Source organism: Cherax quadricarinatus, unplaced genomic scaffold (genome assembly GCF_038502225.1).
Source record: "Cherax quadricarinatus isolate ZL_2023a unplaced genomic scaffold, ASM3850222v1 Contig3798, whole genome shotgun sequence".
Taxonomy (NCBI): domain Eukaryota; kingdom Metazoa; phylum Arthropoda; class Malacostraca; order Decapoda; family Parastacidae; genus Cherax; species Cherax quadricarinatus.
This window is the reverse complement of record NW_027198824.1, coordinates 5,818-31,707: the sequence shown is the minus strand read 5'-3', so window position 1 is coordinate 31,707 and position 25,890 is coordinate 5,818. Positions and strand designations below refer to the sequence as shown.

General features: G+C 40.7%; 1 protein-coding gene across 1 annotated transcript; it reads right to left on the bottom strand.

Annotated features, from left to right (window-relative positions):
* Positions 1 to 1,356: 1,356 nt before the first annotated feature.
* Positions 1,357 to 25,890, bottom strand: LOC128706230 (uncharacterized; the record flags this gene model as incomplete). Its single annotated transcript, XM_070081718.1, is given in 12 exon segments — positions 1,357 to 2,362; positions 4,759 to 4,858; positions 8,316 to 8,461; positions 9,611 to 9,775; positions 10,210 to 10,375; positions 11,533 to 11,651; positions 16,654 to 16,712; positions 19,383 to 19,479; positions 20,232 to 20,320; positions 20,942 to 21,037; positions 24,179 to 24,320; positions 25,814 to 25,890. Coding segments are annotated over 12 exon segments (1,367 nt in total), but the record flags the coding sequence as incomplete, so codon positions are not given.

The following is a 25,890-nucleotide window of genomic DNA, read 5'->3' as shown; positions in this document are numbered from 1 at the left end:
GTGGGTCACACTGGCTGTAGTAACCAGAGAATGACCTGGTTGCAGTAATCAGTCAGTGACCTGGCTGCAGTAATCAGTCAGTGACCTGGCTGCAGTAACCAGTCAGTGACCTGGCTGTAGTAACCATTGAATGACCTGGCTGCAGTAACCAGTCAGTGACCTGGCTGGATCCACCAGTTTTTTCTGCTCAACGTTTGAAGACAAATCTAAACTACAACCTAATCATTATTAATATTTCTGTTAAATCGCTAAACCCACAGGAGTCATGCAGCACCTAGGGGGTGGATAATAACCAGGTTCGATGAGAAGAGGAAGATAGCTCCAGTTCCTTGGATCGAGAGAGCTTCTCCAGCCTCAAGACACTTCTTGAAGGGAGATACTATTGGAAATTGAAGTAGGTAAGAAGACTTAAACAGGCTTCTTCCACTTAATTTAGGAGTATCGATTCCCTGACTCTTTAAGGGAAGAGCTCTTGATTCATGGAACTGAAGCTCCTCTTTCCTTCCTCGGATCAAGCATGGTTCCATCCCATTCCTCAGATGCTGTGACTTAAAATTTTGGCACCAGTGTATGCAATAATTTTGGATCCAGTGTGTATAATAATTTTGGCACTACTGTGTAATAATTTTTGCAGAGGAGAATGAGTATGGAAACAGCAGCAGTAGTGGTGAGGTGAAGATGTAATCAGTCCATCAACTGTGGAGAAATAGTATTTGAGGTGGTCAGTCCCTCAACCTGGAGAAGCGTTCAATCCCATGGTCTGAGGGACTGACCACCTCAAATACTATTTCTCCAAGGTTGATGGATTGATTATATCTTCACTTCACTACTACACTTGCTGCCTCCGTATTTAACTGAAGAAGTCTACTGTGTATGCGAAACTTTTCAACAATAAACATACCCAACTGGTGTACATGTGTCTTGATCATTAAATTCCTTCTTCTTAGGCAAAAGACGCAATCATAGTTTTAAATCCCTTAACCAATTGTGATTTCCCCAAAATATAGATCAAGGATTTATTGACATTTAACTGCCACATTTTTCGATAAGGTTTCCTTTTTTCTCAAAAAAAATCTTGGAACATCAGCCTGAACCTTTTATGCTCAAGGTCAGGGTCAAGGTTAGGCTCTGGGCTACACTTTAACATAAAGTAAAAGGATAATTATCCCTTAAACATGATTTGTCATTTGATAAGTCTGCCATGCGCCTTATATGCCGGAAAACACGATGTATCTTCTAGGGGATGAGGTCGTTCGTGTCTAAATCATTGAGCAATTTTTGTACTTTGCATTGAAAGTCAATTTGTCTAAAATATCTGACATGTTTTGAATTTATTATTATTTTGGATGGAGAGACTTATGCAGAATTCAGAATGTTTATTAAAGGAAACGTTTCGCCACAAATGGCTCTTAGGTCCTAATACAGAGTAGACTAAAATATGGGTTTTATGTGTAAAAATACCACAGTTAAAATAGGAAATAAAACATGGGCGATTTCGTGTGTTTGTACACATCTTCAGAGGAAGATGTTTGTGAAAGCACATGAAAGTGCTCAGGTTTTATTTCCCGTTTTCACATGTCGTCTTGTTTCAACAAACCTGCCATATCCCACCGAGGCAGGGCGGCCCAAAAAGAAAAACGAAAGTTTCTCCATTTAAATTTAGTAATTTATACAGGAGCGTTTTATTGTGATTTCTTCCATAGGTTTTATACAGTGACCTTGCACAGGTGATATATAGCAAAGGTGAAGTGGGTCAGGTTGTATTAATGTGTATCAGATAACGACTAATTGGTTAAAACTTTAATAATATAAAAGTTGTAGATGGTTCAAAGACCCAGTTGGGTATCCTTATTGAAGAAACGTTTCACTACACAGTGGCTTCATCAGTGCAATACAAAGAAGAGTGGTGAAGATCAGGAGGAGTGTAAGGTAATCAGTCTCTCTGCCTGGAGTTGATTACATCGACTCCAGGCTGAGGGACTTAATAAAGATACCCAAGTGCTGCACCTGCGTCTAATTTATCAAAACAGAAATTGTATATCAGTGGCATTCAATACCGACAAGATTAATAATAAGACAGTTGTGCAACATATGGGTATCTTTACGTGTAGACATTTAAACATCCACTGGAGAGCAAAACATCTACATTACCAAATGTTGCACAAGTGCTTCATTATTCAACGCAGAAGCTTTCGGAACTTCATGGGATTGTTTCAGTGGTGGAAATTAAGCAGCTTCCAAGCATTTCCTCTTAGTTACTGATCTCCACCAAAGCAGCCAGAGACCCAGTGAAGCCAGCATTGTAGTCACAAGCCACCTCGTTGTGCTGCCAGTCAGTACGGTTGTCATTGTAGTTACCATCCTAGGGCAAGAAAGATTATGATAAAAGATGAACCACTGTTGGTTACAGAACCTGCTTGAATGGGCCAGTAGACCCACAACTGTGTTCCTCTAGTCTTAAATTCTTATGTGCAACAGTTAGGTATCTTTATTCCGAAACGTTTCACCTACACAGCAGGATTCTTCAGTCAGGTACAGAGGAGGCAGCGGTAGTATTAGAGATGTCAAGACGATGTAATCAGTCCATCATCTTCAAAAACAACGTCTTCAAGGGTGATGGACTGGTTACATCATGTTGACATCTCAACTGCTTCTGCTGCCTCTGTACACGACTGAAGAATCCTACATGTAAGCAAAACTTATGCTCTTAAAGTATAGTGAGGAGGAAATGCACTCCAGGATAAAATTACTTGGAGATGAATTTGGAATATGAACGACTAACATTACATATAAATCCTGGGTGAAGCTGGCACTTCGAGAGTCAAAAAAAAAAAAAACATTACAAATAAGCTTTAAGGCCAGAAAAGACCAGATAAATACAATACAGTAGTCATTATTAAAAAGCATGTGAATATATTAGATCATTAAGTGTTAGGTAAATGGACACAAGTTTAAGTAATGTGACATTTTACTGTGGCAACGTTTTGCTCTCCAGGAGCTTTATCAAGCCGTTACCTTGATGATTTGACAAAGCTCTTGGAGAGCGAAACGTTGCCACAATAAAATGTCACATTAGTTGCACTTGTGTCCTTTTACCTAACATTTTGTTGGTAATTCTACCATTATTATTATTGTTATTATTATTATTATTATTATTATTCACCTCCTCCTGAATTCGTAGTTTGGAAGTTAGGAGGAGGTGCAGGATTACCAAAACTGTTGTCTAGAGGGCTGAGGAAGGGTTGTTGAGGTGGTTCGGACATGTAGAGAGAATGGAGCGAAACAGAATGACTTCAAGAGTGTATCAGTCTGTAGTGGAAGGAAGGCGGGGTAGGGGTCGGCCTAGGAAGGGTTGGAGGGAGGGGGTAAAGGAGGTTTTGTGTGCGAGGGGCTTGGACTTCCAGCAGGCATGCGTGAGCGTGTTTGATAGGAGTGAATGGAGACAAATGGTTTTTAATACTTGACGTGCTGTTGGAGTGTGAGCAAAGTAACATTTATGAAGGGATTCAGGGAAACCGGCAGGCCGGACTTGAGTCCTGGAGATGGGAAGTACAGTGCCTGCACTCTGAAGGAGGGGTGTTAATGTTGCAGTTTAAAAACTGTAGTGTAAAGCACCCTTCTGGCAAGACAGTGATGGAGTGAATGATGGTGAAAGTTTTTCTTTTTCGGGCCACCCTGCCTTGGTGGGAATCGGCCAGTGTGATAATAAAATAATAAATATTATTAAATATCTAGTCGTCAGTGTTGGCCTGCTTGTGTCCTCAGCTGTGGAAATCTTTGCTTGCAAGTTTCACCAACTAGAAGTGCAAGCACTTCTTCTAACTCTAAATTTGATAAGTACGACACATGTGCAACAGTTAGGTATCTTTATTCCAAAACTTTTCGCCTACACTGTGGGCTTTTTCAGTGGAGTACAGAGGAGGCAGCAGAAGCAGTTGAGATGTCAACACGATGTCCATCACCCTTGAAGACGTAGTTTTTGAGGATGATGGACTGATTACATCGTCTTGACATCTCTACTGCTTCTGTTGCCTCCTCTGTACTCGACTGAAGAAGCCTACTGAGCAGGCGAAACATTTCGAAATGAATATACTACCTAACTGTTGCACATGTCTTATTATGTTGAATTCTAAATTTGCTGAAATTACTCATTTTCTTTTAAATTTTATAGAATATACAATAACCCTCGCATAAGTTTCTCCTTATGTGCGGGTTATTTGTGTATTGTTCCAGTCAGGGTATTGTGGCCTTTTTTTTTTTTTTTTACTTTAAGTGCAAAAGTACATATATACTTACCATACCACGGGTGGGGATAGAACCCGCGATTAGAGAGTCTCAAAACTCCAGACCATCGCGTTAGCCACTGGACCAGCTAGCCACAATAAGATTCGTCCAACTAGGTATATTTCTACACCATAGGAAGGTTAGCACAGGCACCACTGTGACCACAAACATGGTCACAGTGGTGCCTATGCTAACCTTCCTATGGTGTAGAAATATACCTAGCTGGATGAATCTTATTGTGGCTAGCTGGTCCAGTGGCTAACGCGATGGTCTGGAGTTTTGAGACTCTCTGATCGCGAGTTCTATCCCTGCCCATGGTATGGTTTGTCTGCAATCGTGTCATTACGATTTCATGAGTCATGAGTTACATATATACTTCCAATGTTTGCATCTTGTAAGAAAACTGGACAGAAAAAAGCTTCCAAGACAGCTGTCTGAGGATTCACAGGAGATAATAAGTGATGCTGAGCTTACCGCATCTGGTCCACCGACCAGAGCACCGAAGAGAGTGTGAGGATTTGGTCCTGGATTGTTGAAGGAGCCGGTACAGTCCTCGGGAGGGTTTGGACACGCACTGAGGAGGGGAAATAATATTCGCTTATCGCGTACGCTAAATGAACTCAACTCACACTGAGGTCTATGGTTCGATCCCCGGTACAGGTGGAAACATTGGGAAGTGTTTCCTTAAGACACCTGCTCTCCATATTCCCCTAGCAGTAAGTAGGTACCTGGATGTTAGGCGACTGGTATAGGTCGCATCCTGGGGACAAAACCTAATTTGCCCAAAATGCTCTGCATAACAAGGGACTTTCTATATAGTATGTCACTGACGTCAGCTATGGTCTGTATCATGTACTTCTAGAAATAAACATTAAAATTATATAATATGTGAAGCATAAATGGCTAAACATTTACAACCACAAGATTTTTTAACTGATACCTAGTAAAAATTATAAACTACCCATAGTAGTAGTAGACAGTAGCGTTGGACCTGCTACTACCAGGACCATGGTTCGAATCCCCTTCCATTCTTCTGTCAATTCATCCATGTAAAACTCTCACTTATTATGAGTTGTTAGGTAAGCTACATATGCAAGAGTTAGGTATCTTTAGAGTGTCTTACCTAACAACCTGTCGGTATTTTATACCTTTTTAATATTTATTATGAGTTGTCAATAAATGGTACTAGAAGCTGAAACATAGTAAAGATTAAAACCCTAATATATAGTACTCATCCACCCTAATATACAGTACTCAACCACCCTAATAAATAGTACTCAGCCACCCTAATATATAGTACACAGCCACCCTAATATACAGTACTCAACCACCCTAATAAATAGTACTCAGCCACCCTAATATATAGTACACAGCCACCCTAATATATAGTACTCAGCCACCCTAATATATAGTACTCAGCCACCCTAATATATAGTACACAGCCGCCCTAATATATAGTACACAGCCACCCTAATATACAGTACTCAACCACCCTAATAAATAGTACTCAGCCACCCTAATATATAGTACACAGCCACCCTAATATACAGTACTCAACCACCCTAATAAATAGTACTCAGCCACCCTAATATATAGTACACAGCCACCCTAATATATAGTACTCAGCCACCCTAATATATAGTACTCAGCCACCCTAATATATAGTACACAGCCACCCTAATATATAGTACACAGCCACCCTAATATACAGTACTCAGCCACCCTAATATATAGTACTCAGCCACCCTAATATATAGTACACAGCCACCCTAATATATAGTACACAGCCACCCTAATATATAGTACTCAGCCACCCTAATATATAGTACACAGCCACCCTAATATATAGTACACAGCCACCCTAATATATAGTACACAGCCACCCTAATATATAGTACTCAGCCACCCTAATATATAGTACTCAGCCACCCTAATATATAGTACACAGCCACCCTAATATATAGTACACAGCCACCCTAATATACAGTACTCAGCCACCCTAATATATAGTACTCAGCCACCCTAATATATAGTACTCAGCCACCCTAATATATAGTACACAGCCACCCTAATATATAGTACACAGCCACCCTAATATATAGTACACAGCCACCCTAATATATAGTACACAGCCACCCTAATATATAGTACACAGCCACCCTAATATACAGTACTCAGCCACCCTAATATATAGTACACAGCCACCCTAATATACAGTACTCAGCCACCCTAATATATAGTACACAGCCACCCTAATATATAGTACACAGCCACCCTAATATATAGTACACAGCCACCCTAATATATAGTACTCAGCCACCCTAATATATAGTACACAGCCACCCTAATATATAGTACACAGCCACCCTAATATATAGTACACAGCCACCCTAATATATAGTACACAGCCACCCTAATATACAGTACTCAGCCACCCTAATATATAGTACACAGCCACCCTAATATACAGTACTCAGCCACCCTAATATATAGTACACAGCCACCCTAATATATAGTACACAGCCACCCTAATATATAGTACACAGCCACCCTAATATATAGTACTCAGCCACCCTAATATATAGTACACAGCCACCCTAATATATAGTACACAGCCACCCTAATATATAGTACACAGCCACCCTAATATATAGTACACAGCCACCCTAATATACAGTACTCAGCCACCCTAATACAGTCTCCTTCAACTTGCCATTTTCTAACCCATTTACATTTTATTTATTTATTTATTATTAATATGGACAAGATACATAGATGTACAAAGAAATACAGTGGTTAAGTGTAACCTGCCAAAAGCCCCTTGTATGCAGAGCATTATAGGCAGCTTAAAATTAACTTAAGATTAACTAAGCAATGATATATTCAGTGGTAAAAATTACAGTAAACAAATAACAATTAAGCACAAATGAGTATTTCAAAGACAGGTCATATGGTCATTTGCTGAGTTGCTGAGCATTCAGTAGAATGGAGTATTCTGTTAGGTAATGTAATTAAAAAAATAAAACAAAGTTTGAAAGGGCCACATGTTAAACATGTATGAGATACAATTATTCAGCATTTATTTAGTTGTGGGTGAGTAAGTGATTTTTAAGAAGAGACTTGAATTTATAAACAGTGTTTCTTTTATGTTCACAGGTAATGAATTCCAGATTTTAGGGCCTTTTATGTGCATTGAGTTTTTGCATAGCGTGCGATGGGCACGAGGAACATCAAAGAGTGATCTGTGCCTTGTGTTATGGTCATGTGTTCTGTTGAGGTTGGTAAGGAGACGTTTGAGGGGAGGGTTTATATCAGAGTTAAGTGTTCTATGTATGTAGTAGGTGCAGTAATAAGTATGGATGTTTTGTATGGTGAGTAGGTTTAGAGTTTTGAATATTGGTGGAGTGTGCTGCCTGTAGTGGGAATTTATCATTCTGATTGCAGCCTTTTGTTGGGTAATTAATGGTCTGAGATGGTTTATTGTTGATGAGCCCCCATGCACAAATTCCATAGGTGAGATAGGGGTAAATAAGTGAGTGATATAGGGCCAGGAGGGCTGACTGTGGAACATAGTACCGTATCTTCGATAGTATGCCTACGGTCTTCGAAATTTTCTTGTACATGTGTTTGAAATTTGAGTCTATTATCAAGGTGGATTCCTAAGAATCTATGATGGATAATTAAAGTATAATGAACATTTGGCAATGCTCAATGATAATGCACATGGAGAAAGAAACTCGGAAGATTAATTGGTCTGTATATTTCAGTCCCCTTCTGGGATCTTCCTCAGCAGATCTGCTTAAGAGGACCCCAGAAGGGGGCCTAAATATACAAGTCAACTAATCGTCTGAGTTTCTGTCTCCATGTGGGACTTGGGATTTGCACATGAGTTAGTGGAGGACTAAAGTGGGTTGAGCAAATATTCTGTTAGTGGGTTGGATGTGTCAAAGCCCTGCCCAGTATGGGCCAACAGGCCTACTGCAGCGTTCCTCCTTATGTTCTTATTATTGAGCATCATCTCTGATGTTTACCTGGAGCCGTGGCAGGGTCTGACAGGCGGGTTGACACCATAGCCCACCACGAAGGACTGGTAGCGTGGGTTGTCTCCAAGTAGCTGACCAATCTGACCCCTGGCCCACTCCTGGTTGACCTCTGTGTTGAGACCATGCTTGGCGGCCTGTAATGTCAAATACTAATTATTTACTGGAGATAAAAGATTCGGAGAACCAATAAGTTGATAAATTAAACATATGTACAATACATCAGTATTTTTTTTAATAGAAACGTTTCACCACACAGTGGCTTCCTCAGTCAATACAGAGAAGAATGGTTGAAGATCAGGAGTTTTGAGGTAATCGGGCCTTCAGCCTGGAATTGATGTGATCAGTCCATCAATCTTGATAAGATCTTCTGTCATTCTTCTCTGTGATGGAATGAGGAAGACACTGTCTGGCGAAACGTTTCTGTAATAAAGATACCCAAGTGTTGCACATGTCTAATTTATCTAATTATTTAGTGCATTTAGGAGACAACTGTTGATTTCCAATCTTTTGTAGAATCAATAAAAGTAATCTTCCAATCAATTGTACATGAGTAAAACGAATGTGCAACAGCTGACTCGAAACAGTTCACCTGACTCACGAAATCGTAATAACACAATTTCAAACAAGCCAGGGAACAGTTAGTGTTTGAACCGATAGCAAGCGAGTCCTAAAACTCAGACCAGTGTGTTAACCACTGGACCAGGTGGCTCTAAGATTCATCCAGCTAAGTACATTTTTATACACCATAGGGAGGTTAGCATGGGCCACCACTGTGACCACTCACCTACGAGTTTAACCAATGACTTGCCATGGATTCAAACTCCACCCGTTCCATAATAAGGTCACCTGATCTATAAGCTTCTTCAGTCGAATACAGAGGTTACAAACGTACATGCCCAACTGTTGTAAATGTGCCTTAATAGTCTATTTGTCAACAAATAAAGCTAATCAGTTGTTCCATGTGTCTTCACCAACTTGACAATATTTCATGTCATTCATTAAAATATTGATAATCCATTGTAGAATCCAAGATACAAGTAATTTGTTTACGAGTTGAATAACATTAATCTTACAACACTTTTTTTTTTTTGCTTCTATCGATATTAATTGAAAATGAGACGTGTGTAACACTTCTGAAAGTTTATTGAGGAAACGTTTCGCCCGCCAGTGGCTACTTCAGTATAATATAGAGAAATGTTTCCTCAATAAATATTCCCAAATGTTACGCAAGTGTGTCAGTCTTCAACGTGTCATTTTTCTGAGTCATTTACATCAGAACTGACCCAGAGTGTGAGGAAACAGGCGTTGGCAGCGTCTCTGTTAGAACCCCAGTCCACAAGGTAGACCAGGCCCTCTGGGGTATACGGGGCCTCGTTCTGCAACCAGTTCAGGTACTGGTTGATGAGATCAGAGTACTGGGATTCACCAGTCAGCAGGTAGAAGAGTGACTGCAAGAAAAACGAGGCATTGAAAATAAATTGGACAAGTATTTTTGTTAGTGAGTTTGAGAAAAACCTGCCTAGTATGGGCCAGTAGGCCTACTGCAGTGTTTCTACTTGATGTTCTTGTGAGTATATGGATAACTAAAGTGTACTGAACACTTGTCAGTGTTCAATAATTACCCACATGAAAACAAACTCAGAAGATTAATTGGTCTGTATATTTCAATCCCCTTCTGGGACCCTCTTTAGCTAAAGAGGATCACAGAAGAGGATCGAAATATACAGATCAATTAATCTTCATTAATAAAGATAACCAACTGCTGCATGTGTCTTAATCAGAGGATTTGATCCCCTGACCAGGATGGTGAGAACCAAGGTTCTCATCGCTAGGTTATATCGCTTTGTTTCTCTTAAATCAAGATTCCGTGATGGGAACTTACATCGGCACCTCCTATCTTGCCGTCCCAGCCGATGGAGCTACCATAGGCTCCAAGGTCAAACTCGTCCCAGTGTTCTCTAGCGCGGGTGAGATAAGCGTTGTCACCCGTGGCCCTGGCCAACCACAGCGCCGCCCAGCAAAGCTCATCACCGTAGCCGCTATATGAGCTGAAAAGAAACCAGGATTATGTTCTTGTCCTCCTTTCTTTGGGAATGTAAGATCATAAGCATGGAGGAACACTGCAGACCGCCTACTGGTCTATACAAGGCAAGCCCTTATCAAAACTGCCCCTTCCCAAAGCTACCCAAGAATTTACTCCCGTACCCATGACACCAATCACACCCAACCACTCCCACTCACATACTTGTCCAATCGATTACCCTACTCGGAAGACTGTTCCACGCCTCATCAACTCTGAAAACCAATACTTACCTATCTAAATTTATCTAACTTAAATCCGTTATTTCTGGTTCTTACCTGAGTCGATATCCTCAGTATTTTATTAATATCACTTTAGTTTATGACCATCATCCATTAAGATGATGTCTCATCCTTCTACATCTCTCAAGACACTGAAGATTCAAGGATCTAAGTCCATCTTCATATGGGATGTTCCTTGTACAGTGAATCATTTTAGTCATTCTTATCTGTATGTTCTCCAATGAGTCTATGTCCTTCCTGTAGTAAGAAAACCAAAACTGAGCGGCATAATCTGAGTCCTCACTAGTGATGTATAGAGCTGTAAAATAACTTCTGGATTCCTGGCAGTCTTCAAGCTGGCACTGGACAAGCACCTAAAGTCGGTTCCTGACCAGCCGGGCTGTGGCTCGTACGTTGGTTTGCGTGCAGCCAGCAGCAACAGCCTGGTTGATCAGGCTCTGATCCACCAGGAGGCCTGGTCACAGACCGGGCCGCGGGGGCGTTGACCCCCGGAACTCTCTCCAGGTATCTATCCAGGTATACTTCTTAAAATCCTAGTAATATGTTATCCTTACTGCGCACACTTATACACTGCTGTCTTGGCTTTAGGTTTCTGCTTACCATGACTCTCCAAGTCGTTTTCACACTCTCTATAATCAAGCTCTGCTTCACCTAGTTTATAATTTCGAGAGTTATTTTCATTCCCAAGGACTAGGGCCTTATACTTGTCCATGTTGAACTTCGTCTGCCACTTTTCAGATCAAGACATTAATTTGTTAAAATCCTCCTGGAATTCATTGGTATCCCCCTCAAAATCAATCATTCGGCCTATTTTCATATCAAATACAAATAGGTGAGTACACACACACACACAATTATAATATGTCATGAGTGGAATACGTACTGGTAGTAGTAGTAAGCGTCTTCAATAGAGACGTCGTAGTTCTGTCGGAAGTTGTCTGCGAAGTCGTACAGTTCCTTGGCCGTGGCCAGCAACTTCTCTGAGTACGATGGGTCCACCTCCTGAGGTTAGTTAGTTTAATATGTTTATTATGCACCCCATAACCATCCTGTGAGCGGTAGTCAACAGATTACAGAGGTACATAACGGGTCCAGGGACTGGACCCCCAAAGTTTTGACAGCTGAACTAGTTACAAAGGTAATAAACCTCCTGAGAACCCGGCAGATTTATTACAGTATAAGAATATAAGAAACCACATACAGATAACCCGCACATAGACGATGTTTTGATCCGACTTGGACCATTTACAATTAACCCACACACAGATGACGTTTCGGTCCGACTTGGACCATTTACAAATTGTATGGGTCCAAGTGCAAGTCGGACCGAAACACCGTTGTAAACTTCTCTCTCCTATGTGGGGTTTGAACCCATGGCGACTGAGGCGTGGTGTAACCCACGTAAGAATAAACGCTGCAGTAGGCCTACTGGCCTACGCTAGCCTTGCTCAAACCTAGCAATTCTCTCTCGTGTTTGTCTAACCTAACAATACAATATCCTAGCAATTTAGTCTGTTTTCAAGAAATATCAATTCCTTAAGTACTTGGGACTCTGAGAGCACTGTTCTCTACATGTTTATTAGTCTTTTCTTTATTATTCTTGTTATTTCTTTGTATATACTCACTTATATATTGTTTCAGGGGTCTAGTCACAGCTCCTGGCCCCTCTTGTTCACTGGTAGCTTCTAGGTCCACTCATGGCGCCATAAGCTTTATCGTACTTTCACATGTGAGTGTGTATACTCACCTAGTTGTGGTTGCAGGGGTCAAGTCACAGTTCCTGGCCCCACCTCTTCACTGGATGCTACTAGTGCCTCTTCGCTGGCATGTGTGTGTGTGTGTGTGTGTGTGTACTCACCTATTTGTGGTTGCAGGGGTCGAGTCCTAGCTCCTGGCCCCGCCTCTTCACCGGTTGCTACTAGACCCTCTCTCTCCCCGCTCCATGAGCTTTATCAAACCTCGTCTTAAAACTGTGTATGGTTCCTGCCTCCACTACGTCATTTTCTAGGCTATTCCACTGCCTTACAACTCTATGACTGAAGAAATACTTCCTACTATCTCTCTGACTCATTTGTGTCTTCAACTTCCAATTGTGGCCTCTTGTTTCTGTGTCCCCTCCCTGGAACATCCTGTCCTTGTCCACCTTGTCTATTCCACGCAGTATTTTATATGTCGTTATCATGTCTCCCCTGACCCTCCTGTCCTCCAGTGTCGTCAGGCCGATTTCCCTTAATCTTTCTTCATAGGACATTCCCCTTAGCTCTGGAACTAACCTTGTTGCAAACCTTTGTACTTTCTCTAGTTTCTTGACGTGCTTTATCAAGTGCGGGTTCCAAACAGGTGCTGCATACTCCAGTATGGGCCTGACATACACGGTGTACAGTGTCTTGAATGATTCCTTACTAAGGTGTCGGAATGCTGTTCTCAGGTTTGCCAGGCGCCCATATGCTGCAGCAGTTATCTGATTGATGTGTGCTTCCGGAGACATGCTCGGTGTTATACTCACCCCAAGATCTTTCTCCTTGAGTGAGGTTTGCAGTCTTTGGCCACCTAGCCTATACTCTGTCTGTGGTCTTCTGTGCCCTTCCCCTATCTTCATGACTTTGCATTTGGCAGGATTAAATTCGAGAAGCCATTTGCTGGACCAGGTGTCCAGTCTGTCCAGGTCTCTTTGAAGTCCTGCCTGGTCCTCATCAGATTTAATTCTCCTCATTAACTTCACATCATCTGCAAACAGGGACACTTCTGAGTCTAACCCTTCCGTCATGTCGTTCTGTGTGTGTGTGTGTGTGTGTGTGTGTGTGTGTGTGTGTGTGTGTGTGTGTGTGTGTGTGTGTGTGTATGTGTGTGTGTGTGTGTGTGTGTGTGTGTGTGTGTGTGTGTGTGTGTGTGTGTGTACTCACCTATTTGTACTCACCTATTTGTGGTTGCAGGGGTCGAGTCACAGCTCCTGGCCCCGCCTCTTCGCTGATTGCTACTAGGTCCTCTCTCTCCCTGCCCCATGAGCTCTATCATACCTCGCCTTAAAACTATGTATGGTTCCCGCCTCCACTACGTCACTTTCTAGGCTATTCCACGGCCTGACTACTCTATGACTGAAGAAATACTTCCTAACATCCCTTTGATTCATCTGAGTCTTCAACTTCCAATTGTGACCTCTTGTGTCTGTGTCCCTTCTCTGGAACATCCCGTCTTTGTCCACCTTGTCTATTCCGCGCAGTATTTTATATGTCGTTATCATGTCTCCCCTGACCCTCCTGTCCTCCAGTGTCATCAGGCCGATTTCCCTCAACCTTTCTTCGTAGGACAATCCCCGTAGCTCTGGGACTAGTCTTGTTGCAAACCTTTGCACTTTCTCTAATTTCTTGACGTGCTTGACTAGGTGTGGATTCCAAACTGGTGCTGCATACTCCAGTATGGGCCTGACGTAAATGGTATACAGAGTCTTAAACGAATCCTTACTGAGGTATCGGAACGCTATCCGTAGGTTTGCCAGGCGCCCGTATGCTGCAGTAGTTATCTGATTGATGTGCGCCTCAGGAGATATGCTCGGTGTTATACTCACCCCCAGATCTTTTTCCTTGAGTGAGGTTTGCAGTCTTTGGCCATCTAAACTATATTGTGTCTGCGGTCTTCTTTGCCCTTCCCCAATCTTCATGACTTTGCATTTGGCAGGGTTAAACTCAAGGAGCCAGTTGCTGGACCAGGCTTGTAGCCTGTCCAGGTCTCTTTGTAGTCCTGCCTGATCCTCATCCGATTTGATTCTTCTCATTAACTTCGCATCATCTGCAAACAAGGACACTTCTGAGTCTATCCCTTCCGTTATGTCGTTCACATATACCAAGAACAGCACAGGTCCTAGAACTGAACCCTGTGGAACCCAGCTTGTCACAGGCGCCCACTCTGACACCTCATCGCGTACCATGACTCGTTGTTGCCTCCCTGTCAGATATTCTCTGATCCATTGCAGTGCCTTTCCTGTTATGTGTGCCTGATCCTCTAGCTTTTGCAGTAACCTCTTGTGAGGAACTGTGTCAAAGGCCTTCTTGCAGTCCAAAAATATGCAGTCGATCCACCCCTCTCTCTCTTGTCTTACTTCTGTCACCTTGTCATAAAACTCTAGTAGGTTTGTGACACAGGATTTTCCTTCCCTGAAACCATGCTGGTTATCAATTATACACTTGTTTCTTTCCAGGTGCCCCACCACTCTCCTCCTGATGATCTTCTCCATGACCTTGCATACTATACACGTTAGTGATACAGGTCTGTAGTTTAGTGCCTCATGTCTGTCTCCCTTTTTAAAAATTGGGACTACATTTGCCATTTTCCATACCTCATGGAGTTGCCCAGTTTCAAATGATGTGTTGAAGATCTTTGTTAATGGCTCACACAATATCTCTGCTCCCTCTTTAAGGACCCATGGAGAAATGTTGTCTGGTCCCACCGCCTTTGAGGTGTCAAGTTCGCATAGCAGCTTCTTCACCTCCTCCTTGGTTATATGTACCTCATCCAGCACTTGCTGGTGTGCCCCCCTGTTCTGATTTCCTGGAGTCCTACTGGTTTCCACTGTAAATACCTCTTTAAATCTTGTGTTGAGCTCCTGACATACCTCTTGGTCGTTTCTTGTGAATTCCCCATCACTCTTCCTCAGTCTGATTACCTGGTCCTTGACTGTTGTTTTCCTCCTGATGTGGCTGTACAACAGCTTCGGGTCAGTCTTTACTTTTGATGCTATGTCATTTTCATATTGTCTCTGAGCCTCCCTTCTTATCTGTGCATATTCGTTTCTGGCTCTTCGGCTGATTTCTTTATTTTCCTGAGTTCTCTGTTTTCTGTACCTTTTCCATTCTCTAGTACACCTAGTTTTTGCCTCCCTACACCTTTGGGTGAACCAAGGACTTGTTCTGTTCTTCCCATTATTTCTGTTTCCCTTGGGAACAAACCTCTCCTCTGCCTCCTTGCATTTTGTTGTGTGTGTGTGTGTGTGTGTGTGTGTGTGTGTGTGTGTGTGTGTGTGTGTGTGTGTGTGTGTGTGTGTGTGTGTGTGTGTGTGTGTGTGTGTGTGTGTCGTGCCGAATAGGTAAAATTGGTCAGTTAGCAAGAGCTCATTTAAAATTAAGTCCTTTCTAAAATTTTCTCTTATACGTTTAAAGTTATATATTTTTTAATTTATGTTAATTTAAAAATTAATAATTTTGTACCAAAAGAACCTTAGAAAACTTACCTAACCTTATTATAACAAGCGAAATTTAATTTAACCTAATCTAAATATATTTTAGATGCGTTTACAGTAATACACACTATGAAATACTTTTTTTGTTAGGTTCAGAATGATTTTTGCAAAATTATTGCATACTCAAATTTTTGCTTGCCTTATTTGGCAAGAAGAGTGTTGCTATTTAAGCCAAAATCGCAAATTTTACCTATTCGACACGACTTTTTTACAGTTAACTGATCTGCATATTTGTCTTACCTCCAGTATTCCTGGAGGTAAAACAACAGTATTACTGGAGATAAAACAACAGTATTATTGGAAGTAAAACAACAGTATTACTGGAGGTAAAACAACAGTATTACTGGAGGTAAAACAACAGTATTACTGGAGGTAAAACAACAGTATTACTGGAGGTAAAACAACAGTATTACTGGAGGTAAAACAACAGTATTACTGGAGGTAAAACAACGGTATTACTGGAGGTAAGACAACATATTCCTGGAGGTAAGACAACATATTACTGGATGTAAGACTACAGAAATAATGTTAAGACAACAGCAACAACAACAACAGTACAGAAAAAGAGGAAAAAACACGAGAAATCACACAAGAGTAACAAACAAAGAAATCATTACCAACAGTCTAATTGATCAGTGACTACAGTTGGTGAATGGAGTGTCGAACCTCCACCACTCCTTGCACTGAAGGACTCGCCTGTGTTTAGCTTTTCAGTAACAAGACTCCCACAGAAGAATCATTTGGAACAATGAAGATAGATTCAGAAATTACCTTGAAGACTATGGATGCTGCTGCCAGGGCGGCCGCTGTCTCTCCAGCCAACTCACTTCCTGAAGAATAAAAGAAAGGAACACTGCAGCAGATCTACTGGCCTGTACTTGGCAGGTCCTTTTCAAACCCAAACCCATTAAAAGACATTCGCCCAACTCACATGTTATCCAAGAAATAAGCTTCGATAACCCTATTAACTCGAGTGCAAGTCCCACTCACATCCAACTAAATTTATCCAATTTCAGACGTTTCTGAGCGAAATGTTGGTATAATAAAGTAGTATGTGCAAGAAAAAATGTTAAAATGTTACATAATATCAACAAGTTGATGAGTAAGATAGTCTACTGTGTAGGTGAAACTGTTGTACAAGTGTTTTATCAAGAAGAAACTGACAGGTTTATAAAATTGACCGCAAAAATAGTATTTAGCTGGGAAACTGGCTTGTCCATCATATGATTTTAAACTAATTTAAAAAATGTAATAGCTTTTAGCCTCTTGTTTTGGTAATCAAAGTCAATTTAAACTCTAGCTCCTAGATTATATGGTATTTTAACAAGACGTCCATATATTCTACGAGTTAAATAATTTTGTTTTTAATATTTTACTAAATGAAGAGAGAATTATGTTATAATATTATAAGCAGCTCTGTGATTCTTCACCTTCACCTGTAGAAGAAGCGTCTTTCTCTTTCTGGTTTACATATCTTCTTTTTTCTTAGGGGAATGTCCCTTGAATATTTTTTTTTTTTTTTCAACAAGTCGGTCGTCTCCCACCGAGGCAGGGTGACCCAAAAAAAGAAAGAAAATCCCCAAAAAGAAAATACTTTCATCATCATTCAACACTTTCACCACACTCACACATTATCACTGCTTTTGCAGAGGTGCTCAGAATACAACAGTTTAGAAGCATATACGTATAAAGATACACAACATATCCCTCCAAACTGCCAATATCCCAAACCCCTCCTTTAAAGTGCAGGCATTGTACTTCCCATTTCCAGGACTCAAGTCCGACTATATAAAAATAACCGGTTTCCCTGAATCCCTTCACTAAATATTACCCTGCTCACACTCCAACAGATCGTCAGGTCCCAAGTATCATTCGTCTCCATTCACTCCTATCTAACACGCTCATGCACGCTTGCTGGAAGTCCAAGCCCCTCGCCCACAAAACCTCAAGAGCTACACGCATCTGAACCTTTGCTTAGAAAGAATTAACTGAGATATATTCAAGGGTGTTGTGGTTCACCCTTGAATATATCTCAGTTAATTCTTTCTAAGCAAAGGTTCGGATGCGTGTAGCTCTTGAAAATGGTGAACGTCAATAAACAAAGCAAATACCTGCTCCATCACAAATGTAAAGATATGAAAAGGATGAATTTCTTAAGCTTGAACCGTCTACAGAGGACGTTAGGTAAAAATGGCACATGTGCAACTAATGCGGCATTTTACTGTGGAAATGTTTCGCTCTGCAGGAGCTCTGTCAAGCCGTTACAGTCATTTTGTCTGCTGTGCAGGCGAAATGTTTCAACAATAAAAAATACCAAAGTGCTGCACATGTCTATGCATCAATAACTGTCTTTACACAAAAGTTCACAGACATTGCATCTCAGATGACCATGTGAACTGCAGCATCCTCACCCACTCCAGAACGTAAGCATAGTGCTTCCCACCTCCAGAATTAAGTCCGGTAGACACAGTCATAAATATTGCACGAAGAGTATATACAAATGCTACCCTACCTTGAAGGGTTAGTTCACTGATAGTGCTGAAAGAGGACAACTATCCTCGCCCACAAACCAAATCTGGTTACCACTCTACGAGTGCAGAGTTTCCCCTATAACACTAATACCTCTGATATGTGGCAATTATGAGTTTTGGGCAATAAGTTATTTCAGTCACTTCAAAACAGAGGTACAGCCTCTCCTCACTTAATGACAGAGTTCCACTCCTAATACCGTGTCGATAAACGAATTCGTTGCTAAACGAGGAGCATGCTATAATGGTAGTGGGTTTATGTCAACCATTTTTTGATATTGTTTTAATGTCACCCTTGCATCATTTATAACATTTTTAGTGTATTTTTAAATGTTTATAAAGTAGTGTACTGTATACTGTAATAAACAGAATAGAGGAAATCGGCTCTAACATACATTATTTAGGTATGAATACTGGTCAGAGCCCGTCATAGATCCGAGTCGTTTGTAAACGAGTACATCGCTAAGTGAGGAGAGGCTGTATTTAGAAAAGAATAATGTGAACAAAGGGCATGTATGTTCAAGGTCTACTGAGTCCACTCTAAAGAATTCTTAAATCGCACCCAAAGGAATTCTTAATTCGCATCTTAATAAGAATAATAATCTATTTCTACACAGTTGACATCACTGACATACTATATAGAAAGCCGCTTGTTATGCAGACCATTTCGGGCAAATTAAATCAGTTTTGTCCCAGGATTTGACCCACACCAGTCCACTAACACCCAGGTACCTATTTTACTGCTAGGTGAGCAAGGACAGCAGGTGTCTTAAGGAAACACATCCTAATGTTTCCAACCGTACCAGGGACTGATCCCCGGACCTCTGTGTGTGTGAGAATTCCTAAATCACTCTATGAAGCTCTTATTTCGCCCCCCTAATAAATTCTCACTCACACCCTAAAGAATGATTAATATGTACACAAAGGAACTCACGAATTCTACACAACATAAACATTGCCATGACTACTAACCTGGATGTTCCTCATCGATTTTATAGGAAGGTCTCTCCATGGTCATGTCCTCAGGACGACCAGCGTTACTATTATGATCTATGTCTCCTTTTCCCACCTGAAATGAAAACATTTATCAACTAGCCAGAAGTGTGCCATGAACTTGGTCCTTGTAGGTCTGAAACGTCGTCATTAGTTTCTATGTGCGAGTTATTTATGAATTGAACTTTAAATTTTTTGATATTGTATTTTTTTTTTTTTTTTTTTTCAACAAGTCGGCCGTCTCCCACCAAGGCAGGGCGATCCAAAAAAGAAAGAAAATCCCCAAAAAGAAAATACTTTCATCATCATTCAACACTTTCACCACACTCGCACATTATCACTGTTTTTGCAGAGGTGCTCAGAATACAACAGTCTAGAAGCATACACATATAAAGATACACAACATATCCCTCCAAAACTGCCAATATCCCAAACCCCTCCTTTAAAGTGCAGGCATTGTTGATATTGTATGTATTGTTTAATTTATTATTTGCACTCGTTATTCTTAGTATTTCTTTTGTCTTTCTGATACTTAGTTGTGCTTCCTTATTTCTTCTCTACTCCGCTACTTACTCCTATGTATCTTTACGTACTGTATTAGACTATATATTGTCCTGAAAACGTTTCGGTCCTTGGACCTTGAAACGTTTCCAGGACCGAAGCATTTTCTTAGTGTTTGCTTGCTTGTCATATTTACAATACTAGTCAGTATGTATTTCCCAAGTTTCACCAAATATCAACAAATCATTTCGTCCCACACTGCTGCTAAGTCTTTCTTAACTGTCTGTACATAAGGAGTTTGTAAACTGCAGCTGAAGGGATGCTGACCTGACCGTAGAACTCATTCTTGGCTGTGTAAGCTTTCAGGAAGTAGTCTGTGGCCCACTTGACTCCTACTTGACCGTACTCAGTCTGTCCTGTGGGGGTAAACACAAGAGTTATTAAACCTTATCCAAACATGAACACATTCTACACTCAGGGCGAGGTATGACCCATACGGATTTACCATCTCACGAATATCATAATTAATAAAAACACACAATCCACACACAAGCTTCTTTTTCGTATGTGTGGGTTATTTGTGTATTGTTTCAGTCACGGTATTGTGCCTTTGATTCTTTAATAATAATAAGAGTTTCGAGTCTGGCAGAGTACTGGGAGGTCATGATAAGCTTTACTGGCGTTATCTAGTTTACTGATAAGGAATGACTGGAAATGCATGACCCATACGTCTTATGGAGCTCATTGTAACTTTACACTACAAGATCTTCTATAAACACATCGGTACTGGGTATGGTAATTAATGAATGAGCTGAATTGCTTTACCCAACAGGGAATATTAGAGATTGTATTAATAAGGCATACAGTCAACGACATTTAGTTGAGAAGACATCCACTAGGAACTTCATTAATTCGTCCCTGTGGGTGAAACGTCTTCCCAATAAAATGCCATATACCACATGTGTTTTTTTATATTGTTGTCGGTATATTCTACCACTGATATTCATTAGGGACAATAAACACGCAGTTCAACTCACCAGCAATTTCGTATCCTTCAGCAAAGTCTATGAGGCCCCAAGCCAACATAGTGGCCGTGAAAGCCATCGGGAACCCAAACTTGACTCTGTCACCAGCTGTAAATAAGAATAATAATTATTATCATTTCTACAAGTACATGATACAACTTATACAGACCATAGCTGATAACACTGATATACTATATAGAAAGCCCCTTGTTATGCAGAGCATTTCGGGTAACTTAGGTTAATTTTGTCCCCAGGATGCGACCCACACCAGTCGACTAACACCCAGGTGCCTATTTATTGCTAGGTGAACATGGACAGCAGGTGTCTTAAGGAAACACGCCCTGATGTTTCTACTCGTACCAGGGATCGAACCATGGACATGCAATGTGTGAGCTGAGTGTGCTACAAACTGAGCTGAAATTAGTTAGGTTACTGGTAATGTGAAAACGTGTTAGGTAAAAGGACACAAGTGCAACTAGTGTGACATTCTATTGTGACAACGTTTCACTCTCCAGGGGCTTTGTCAAGCTGTAGTTTACAAGATGCAACATCTATAAAGTATAGACATCTCCAGAGGCTACTAGAAGGTCAACTTAGTGATCACCCTCAAATATCTAGCTTGTTTCTGGTTTCGTAACAATTTGTCATTTAATTCTAGTCCAGTTATCTAACAACTCATAGATTCTCAATAGTGCTTTGGGATTACAACTGAAAAATATAAACCAACTGAATAAATACCGAGATCTTTAACAACAAATGTGTCTATGTGATGCTCTTTACAGTTACTGTAAATCGAATAGCAAAAGAGATAAGCTCCTAAACAGATCTTGTATATCTTATTACACTTTGGAATACTTATTCTTCATCTGTACATATAAACATACGGTGCAAAGAGCACATTAAAAATACTGCATACTTTAATACCCTTAATATGCTCATTCAGGTACATATTACCTGATTCACTCATTAATATGAGAGTAATATAAGTATGTGTACGTGTGTGCACACTCGGTAATACTCGATGTGACTTAGTAAGACTCGATTCAAGCTCCTAGATAAACTAATTTCTCAGACATCAAGGCTCTCAAACAGCTTGCATGAATCATATGATGGCCCATTCGGCAAGCAGCAGAGAACAGCACAGCATCAGACAAGGAACAAGGAGACCAAAAAGAACCTAAACTGTGGACCTTCAGATCCTCCACAGAAGCATAAAACTTCCTTGTTACTGAAACAATGTTCAGCAATTCAAAATCCCCGACTACAACAGTGCGTAGATGCCAGAACAATGTGGGTCGAGAGTTGAACTTAAGACCAGAGATATAAAAAATGTCTCGCCTTTGTAACTTGTGACTTCATTACCTTTGTAACTTGCTCAGCTATCAAACTTTGGGGCCCAGTCCCTGGACCCATTATGTACCTCTATAATCTTTTGACTACCACCATAGGATGGATATGGGATGCATAATAAAGGTATTAAATTAACTCCTGACACAACCTCTGAAAACGTCAAATACCACTAAGTCTAAATAATGCTCTGTGAACAGAGTTACGAGAAGTACGTTCTTGCTCACCAAAGGAGACATACTCTGCCAAAAACAGTCTAAATTACACATGCTGACAGAATAGAGAGAGGAGATGTTTCCTCGATGAACAACAGTGAGAGAGAGAGAGGGCAAGACAGGACCAACAACTCCAATATCAAGTGTGACACCAGCTTGTGTCTGACACAAAGTACTAAACAAGTGGGCAGGTAGCTTGCAGAGTGCTGGCAGCCAATCAACACTCTCCAGCAACGAACACAATAAGAGGTGTAGTTGTTACTTCATATCTACATACATAAGCTAATAATACAAGTCAAATAATAATAGAAAGCACTTTAGCTATTAATGAAAACATCAATATAAAATTATACGAAAAAGATATATATAAAAAAATATTCATCGTGTCCTTTTCAGGAGGTGGTGCAGCACTGTCGCATAATTTGTCCTTTACTTAACATATTGTCGGTAATTCTACCATTATTACCACATGTGAAAAAAATTTTCAGTTCTTATCATTTACCATTATCTAAGTTTTTTCTTTGGTTTTGCGCATTTACCTGAATTCATTAAAGATGATTATTAACAGTAAACAAAATCAAGAAGATTATTAATCAAGGCTGAGGGACTGAATACCTCAAAAAATGACTTCAAATCTTCCAACATCATCAGTAATTATTCTCTGTTTTGGATAAAGCCATTGATGGCAAAACATCTCAACAATAAAGAAACCCAAATATACACAAATAACCCGCAAGTCCATTGTGTGGTGAAATGTTTCCACAATGAAGATACCCAAATAACCCACACATAGAAGAGAGGAGCTTACGACGACGTTTCGGTCCGACTTTAACAGTCTTGTTGAATCCTCCCTAATACACAACTTTCCTTGTATGAATCTTAGTCGTGGCTTCGTCTCTGTAGATGCCTTCCTCTCCCACTACATTGTAAAATGCTCCAGACTTCAGAACACCCGTGACTTAACCTGATTCCTCCTTTTTTCTTCTCTCTCTTCCCCTTTCCTCTTTCCTTTTTTCTCTTCTGGGTTGTCTTTCTTTCTTCTGTCTTGTTTCTGTTCCTTTTTTATTATTTCATTATTTTCCCCTCCCCCCACCTCTGTGTTCTTGCTCTCCCTCTGTGGGCACCTAGCTCCCTTGCAGTGCTCCCCTTTCTTTGTATTTGACTGGCTCCTCCTCCTTACTTCCCCATTACTACTTCCTTCCATCTCCGCCACTACTACTACTACTACTACTACTACTACTACTACTATTACTACTACTACTACCACTACCTCTTCCTGCCTATATATACCCGTCCTGCTCTACTTCTCGTTAGTGTGACTTTGTAAATGGTCCACATGACTCACAAAATCGTAATGACACGATTGCAAACAAACCATACCACGGGCGGGATTGAACCCGCGGTCAGAGAGTCTCAAAACTCCAGAGGGTAATGCGACGGTCTGGAGTTTTGAGACTCTCTGACCGCAGGTTCAATCCCGCCCGTGGTATGGTTTAAATGGTCCAAGTCGGACCGAAAAGTCGTCGCAAGCTCCTCTCTTCTATGTGCGGGTTATTTGTGTATCGTTCCAGTCACGGTATTGTGCCTTTTTTTGTTATTTAATAAAGATACCCAGTGTTATACATGTGTCTGATTTATCAACATGGGTCTTACTTATCTACGTTTCTCTCTCTCTCTCTCGTCTTACCATCATAGTAGCCACCACTAAGGTCATGACCAACATCAGAGCCGTCATCAAGAGCCGAGTCTCCACGCCAAGTGATTCGTTGATCAGCAGGCAGCTTGCCTGACCGCTGAGCCTCGTAGAACAAGTACGACATGCACAGTACCTGAGGATCAAGAAGAGACCTAAGGCAAGGCGTAGCAGCAAACAATGATGGAAATACAGCGTCTGCTCAGTTATCGACAGAGTTCCGTTCCTAAGACCACGTCGGTAAGCGAATTCGTCCATAAGTGAGGAGCATACTATAATGGAAGTGGGTCTGTGAGTCATCATTGATACTGTTTTAATATCACCTTTGCACCAGTTAAAACATTTCTGATATATTTTTATGTTTATACAGTACTGTACTGTACATTGTAATAAACAAAATAGAGGAAATCAGCTCTAATATACATTATTTAGGTACATATGTATACTGGTCACAGAGCCCGTCGTCGGTAAACGAGTATGTCACTAAGTGAGGAGAGGTATTAGGGAAAAAACAAAGCTAGAAGAGGTGGGACCTGGAGAAGTTAGAGATGAATAAACAATAAGCTGTTCAACAAATCATATACGAGACAGATTTGAGAATAAACAACATGGAAAATGTAGGGAAAAAAACATAGAGAATAAAAATGAGGAAAATCTATTGAACTTATGTAACTGTTAAAGAAATTTGCCTGGTGTTTTGCAGTTGTCTTGTGGTTTTTTTTTATGGCATACTTATCCAAGAGATAATCATTTGTTTAATGCGGTGGAATTTCCAGAAACCCGTGACCAACTTATCTGAATATAGTGAAAACCTCCCTGACTTGGCAGTATTGAAAGCCTCAACAACCTGACTGTAATCAGACTCGTTAACTTTAGCTATAGTGAAAGATTCACCGTCTTAACTGCAGTTTGAGAGTCACCAATTCTGCTATACTGAAAAACTTAAGGGGCACGTAAGTTCCCCCGTCTTCCATTTTACGTTCATTTTTTCATTAAAATCTACCTTGTCCATAATTACTATTGCATTTGCTTTCTCTGTTTCGTAAGGTGAAGTCCAGGATCTTTCCTTAATTCATAATAATAATAATAATAATAATAATAATAATAATAATGTGATATCTTTATTTACTACAAATACATGTACAAGGTATACAGGCCTAGCTGACATCAATGACATACTACTACATAAAAAGTCGCTTGTTATGCAGAGTATTTCGGGCAAATTAGGTCAGTTTTATCCCAGGATGCAACCCACACCAGTCGACTAACATCCAGGTACCCATTTTACCGATGGGTGAACATAGACAACCGGTGTAAGGAAACAAGTTTTATGTTTCCACCCCTTCGCCAGGAATCGAACCCGGACCTTCACCGTGTGAAGCGAAAGCTTTTGCCACCAGGCCACGGGTGGTATAACTAACAAATCTTTGAGGACATATGAATTAAGGAAAGATCCTGGACTTCACCTTATGAAAGCAGACAAAGTAAATGCGAAACTAATTATGGTCAAGGTAGATTATAGTGGAAAAATGAACATGTTATTATAAGACAGGGGAACTTACGTGCCTCTTAATCATCTGACCTTATTCTAAGATTCTTTGACTGGGTTATTATTACAAACTTACTGACCTGGCTGTAGTCGTATGGCTGCATACCAGTCTCTGCACATGGATTCTCCAAGGGAGGAGGAGTGACGATCACTGCAT